General features: G+C 38.9%; 1 protein-coding gene across 1 annotated transcript; it reads left to right on the top strand.

Moving 5' to 3' along the window:
* Positions 1-1,598: 1,598 nt before the first annotated feature.
* Positions 1,599-4,395, top strand: gngt2a (guanine nucleotide binding protein (G protein), gamma transducing activity polypeptide 2a). Its single transcript, XM_077213823.1, has 3 exons — positions 1,599-1,757; positions 3,739-3,828; positions 3,990-4,395. The coding sequence occupies exons 2-3, from the start codon at positions 3,745-3,747 to the stop codon at positions 4,113-4,115; spliced, it is 210 nt and encodes a 69-aa protein (XP_077069938.1). The 5' UTR covers positions 1,599-1,757; positions 3,739-3,744; the 3' UTR covers positions 4,116-4,395.
* Positions 4,396-5,623: the final 1,228 nt, after the last annotated feature.

The raw sequence follows: 5,623 nt of genomic DNA, 5'->3' as shown, positions 1-5,623 counted from the left end.
GGACATGGTGTGACTTGTCTGCTTATTCACCTACAGGTGGATTATGCTATGGGACAAGGAAAAGGATCATGGATAACTCCAAGTCAACAGTCACATATAACTGGTCTGTGCCTCTGTAAAGAGAAATCAGAGGTCACAGTATTTGTTTTTTGCCTCGAAAAATATGCATTTAAAAATGAGTGATCCCCATGCCAGTTATCTCTATTATTATTGATAATCATAGATGATGAGAGTATATATCAGCCAGGCTGATTAACTGCCTATTTTAAGAACAGTTTTGTCAATTGATAATGAATGATTTTATCAATAAATTATTTTAAGTAAATATTGTTTACAATGATTTCCATTACACGAGAGTAGATGTTAAAACTTAATGCTGATTTGTACTCGGCTTTCGCCAAGATAAACACCAACTAAGACATAGCTTTACAGTAATCTATGCTTCTCCATCCATTTACGCTTCTTTCCATATGGTGATGTGAATCTCCTTCTGTCTGGTGTTAATAGCTGCAGTGTATTTTGCGCGCCAGCACACACAACGGCTGCTACCACAGTGCGGTCTCCCCATGACAACCATCTGGAATGAGCCGAGTAGGGGACATCTCTAGGGTCTTCAAGTGGGCACCTTCCGTCCTCTGTGTTTCGTCAACTAGCCCACAACACCTCAAGAGGGCTCGACAGTGACTCTGGCATCCCAGAGTCACCCCCCTCCGTCCCCCACTGAACTCAGCCCAGCTTACTGACCTTTACATCCTTCCTGATGCTGAGGTTGCTCCTTCCTTGTAGTTCACATGTGACCTAACCACCATCTCTCACAATCTCTCCGCAACCCAACCATAGGCGCCAACCTGTTTGACTAAGGCTGTCGAGCCCCACAGCCGACATTAAAGCAGGTCAGTGACAATGGTTCCGTATGGCATACTATCGCAAAACAATGAAAAAAATGAAAATATATTTAATTTCAGAAATTTAGTAATACGTTTCTTTCTAATTTCTTGGAGGAATATTGAGTAAATATAATGTAAATTGAATTATGTGTATATAAGCATTATGTATAAGAACTGTACATACGCATTTTATTGTCCATCAGCAAACCCCTATATCAATCAACCACTTATTGGTTCTTCTTGATGTTTTGGGATGATTGACTTTTAATATGATGGCTCACACATTCAGTCGGTCATGTCATGGCCACCTGCTTCTTATCCAAAACGAATTCACTTTCAAGAGAAGGTCAGTGGCATGTCAGTGGTGGTTGAGGAGATTCCCCCTTCCAAATGTAAAGCGCTTTGAGTGCCCGCTATATAAATATAACAAATTATTATTATTATAATTATGTTGACCTCTAAATTTTCTTTAACAAAGCTAAAGCACTTAAAATCATCTAATGCACAGATAAATCCTCGGCACAAAATCCACATTTTTCCATGGCACATGACATAACATACAATGAAATCTTGTAAGAAGAACAGCCCACACACACAAACAAATAAACCGCTCTGCCCTTATTCCTGGTGATTTGACCTCCTTAATTACAGAGATGGCTTAAGCTGATCAGAAATCTGGATGAAGGAAGTGTGCTTGTTGGGGATCAGTCTCCACCCCCCTCACCTCTTACCATCTGGAGGTGATCCTGAAGAGGCGACAGCACCAGACAGAAGCGCTCAGTTCATCTCCAGACCACAAACCCTGTACATGGTCCCTTAAAGTGCAGAGAGTGATCTGTTCCCTCCATTGGCTGCCCCACTGACTGTTAGGTAAGTAAAATATAGCAATGCTCTAAAGGTGATAAATCTGTATGTATGCATAATTATGTTCTAACGATGAATTATATGAATGACAATATCCATATATTAACAATACAGCCAGATAATTGTAAGTATGCGACTACAGTAAAAGTTACGAGGAATTTTGAATGATGTAATGCTATGCTATCATCTGAATGGCATCAATGTAAATTGCAGTAGTGGAGAATCTTCTTGCTCAAATGGAACAACCATATAAATAAGTTATGACATACTTAATCATGCTCATATGGGAAACACTACTTGTGTCAAAAGGTCTTGAACATTTTATATGGTAATTTTATGAATCATAACATTTTGTAGAATCAATTACATAAATATTTAACCTAGGCCTTTTTAATGTAGGAATGGAATTCCAAGCTTCTATGATATACACTTGTTTAATGTAATACAATGTGATATTAGATTAATATTAGCAATTTTGTTCACACCTTAATCAGAATATAACAAGAGAAGACGAGTAGTTTTTAGTTAAATTGCAAACATCTCTATAAACAAACAATGGCAACGCTAAACACAATGAATATTTTTGTTGGGTGACAGACAGGTGTTGTGGTTCGGTTATCTTGTGTAAAAATATTAAAATAGCAAGAGAGCAGTCACTTCACAATGGCGACTCAACTGAGCTTTTTAAAATATAATAGTTTAATATTACACAATCATGCGTTGAACCTGTTCTGCTCACTTGACTTCTGAATAATAAAATCTGTAAATGCAGTGACACTTAATATAAGCATTTCCATTTCTAGAATGTGTCATGTGGTATGTTGATCTTAAAGGTCCCCTATTATGCCCCTTTTCACAAGATGTAAAATAAGTCTCTGATGTCCCCAGAGTGTGTGTGTGAAGTTTTAGCTCAAAATACCCAACAGATCATTTTTTACAGCATGTTTAAATTGTCATTTTTGGTGCTCAGAAGAACGCGCTGTTTTAGTGTGTGCCCTTTCAAGAGCTCGCGCTCAGTCTAGGACAATTTTATCTCACAGAAAGATGATAATAATATCAGAAACTCTCAATAACGGTGTTCATTTCGACCCGGAGTCGGAAACTAATGCCTACAGAGTCAGAGTGCTGTATAGAAATGGAACAGGTATAGTTCAGTAGTTTAATTGCGGTTATAACGTATTTGTCATCTGCATGTAGGCTATCCACTATTAATAACGTTAGCCTACAAGTCTGCTGTTTCGGACCAGGTCCGAATGATGATCAAACATATACTGATGAGTTTAATAAAGTTTATTGTACATAACACAAAAGATTAAGTGTTAGTTTTACTTCAGAAACTCACCGTAGCTGATTAAACAGTAAGATATAAGAAGTGTGCAAGTACATAAACGAATTTTGGTAGAGTTGAGGGAGCATTTTCTTTAAAAACAAAATAATTCCACCTCATCTTCAGCGGCTGCCTCAGATTTCGGGAGTAAATAGAGAGAGCTAATTAATACATCCAGCCAGACAACGCTGGGAGACATTCTCGTGCAGCAGCTGTGAACTCGATCAGGGCGCGTCTATGTTAGAACGGCAGTGTCTGTCAACACTCGTGGGCGGGGCCTGTACTTAGTGACGTCACAAAAACAGCATTCTGAAAACAGGTGACACTGCTGATGATTTATGGGGATTAATAAAAAAGGAGTGAGTGGATTTTTATCACTATTGGGTGGTTGTGTACACACACTGCCAACGCACATTTATGTCCAAACAGCATGCAAAAGTGAATTTTGCATAATATGGGACCTTTAAAGGACACATATTAGGGTATTAATCACCATATGTGTGCTAGTGCATGCTCGTATTTAAATCCCATTCCTCTCTTTACATTATGAACATTATTTTTAATCCTTTTTTGAGGTATTTGGAAATGCAAATAAAATACACACAAAAGTGTGCCAAGTTCACAGATGTAACATTAGACCCTGTAACTTTATTTGCTCAGGGCAAGATGGCACGGGATATGTCCGACAAGGACATCTTAAAAATGGAGCTGGAACAACTTCAGAAGGAGGTTAAGAACACTAGAGAGCCTGTAAGTTCCTCTGCCTTCTGAGTTATTGGGCAGCCCAAATAAATATCTGTCATTCATTCTTTAGATAGCCCTCTTGCATTTTTTGTTTATTAAATATTTAGATTATGATTTCAGGTACCAGTAAAAGGCACGTGTCTGACATACTTTCCCCCTTTCCTCAGGTCTCTAAAACTGCAAAGGAGATTTGTGAATGGGTTGAGGCTCAAGCCGCAGAAGATCCTCTCATAAAAGGAGTTCCTGAGGACAAAAACCCCTTCAAGGAAAAGGGTGGATGCATAATAACTTAGCCTATGTGAATTCTTGTAGCAAAAGTATACGAGTATTTGTGCAAATGAGAGCTGTTTATCTGTTATCTGAACTTAAATAAGCACATTGTGCTTAGCTTTAGCATCTCTAATAGACGCCACAGCAAGACATACAGTCAAAAAGGATTGCGTCTTGTTATTATTAAGGATGGCAGCCCTCTTGAAGCAAACTCTTTGTAAATAAAACTGGCTGTAATTCCATCATTGTTCTATCTGTCATTCCATTATTCACAAAATAAAGTCACATTCAGATAGCAAAAAATGTTCTGTTCATTCCATGTAATGAAATAACTTTTTCCTTCTACCACATAAATAAAGGATTTCTGTTTTGGAACTGAGACTCCACAAGCGAAGATATATTCCATGCTTGCTCTTTGAATTATGTAATCTGTATCTATTTCGGTGTAAATAATTTGAGTGTTTTTCATGGGGTAGGCTACAGTAGGTTATTTGATACTGTTATGAAAAGGTAGAAAGAGAACCCAACAGCGAGGTGCGGTAATCAACAGTCTTTAACATTCAACTGTCCTTAGCGAAAGACAGTAGTTCAGGGGGAAAAACTGGAGAAATCAGGATCGGCCACTCAGCTCTTAACGAGAACAGAAATTCCCCTCCCTCTGGACAGCAAATAGTGCGGATGTGGTCGGTGACTGCCGAATCAATGAACCCTCGAGCCTCCAGTGAAGAGAGTCGACGCCAGCCAGCTGTAGGTCTTGTGGCGACGCGGAGAATCTCATCGTCCAGAACTGAACAGAATTCAGAGACCAGATAACACAGTAGTACTTGCAGGTAATTGAGCATCACCACACACCAAGACAGGACAGGACAGGACACGGGTGAATAGAGTGAGCGTATTGAGAGTGAGGAGTCACGTGCCGATTTGGGCGGGGTCTGAGCCTATCACCATGATGGTAGGAGATGCTATCGGTTGCCAGGGGCAACGCCTTCAGAACTTCACAGAGGCGCTACTAAACATTCCAGAGCTCTTTAATTTTCGCGCATTTATTATTTTCACGCATTTATTATTTTGGCGGGACAGAGACGATCTACGAATATGAGTGGAAAAAAGGAAGAAAGTAAAGCAATTCAAAAAGATAAGGCGAAAGAAAATGGACCTTACAGAAACAAGCTCACACCAAGCGCAAAACAGCGGTATTTGGAGAAGTAGCATCAAGATATTTGTTCTTTTGCACTAATAACAGTAAGCCTATTATTATTATTACTTATGTTGTCCAAAAAATATATATTCAGTTCGCAATAAATATTGTTAAGCCATATCAAGTTGTTTCAAGCATTTATTTCAAAGAAATAAATGTAAAAGTAATGAAGAAGGCACTCAAACAACACTTTTGCACATGTTCGTTAAGGCACAGCAAACAATCTTATCAAAGGCATCAGCCAACCAAGCAATCCAGCGTCTCGTCAGGTCAGAGAATTGCTTTCCCTGATGCTGTGTCCATTTCGGTAACCTAAAAAAACTGTATTCCATT

The sequence above is a fragment of the Siphateles boraxobius genome, unplaced genomic scaffold (assembly GCF_051911475.1).
Source record: "Siphateles boraxobius isolate OS27281-9 unplaced genomic scaffold, OSU_SipBor_1 66, whole genome shotgun sequence".
In the NCBI taxonomy this organism is placed as follows: Eukaryota; Metazoa; Chordata; class Actinopteri; order Cypriniformes; family Leuciscidae; genus Siphateles; species Siphateles boraxobius.
The sequence above is the reverse complement of the archived record's forward strand: the minus strand, read 5'-3'. Positions and strand labels throughout refer to the sequence as shown.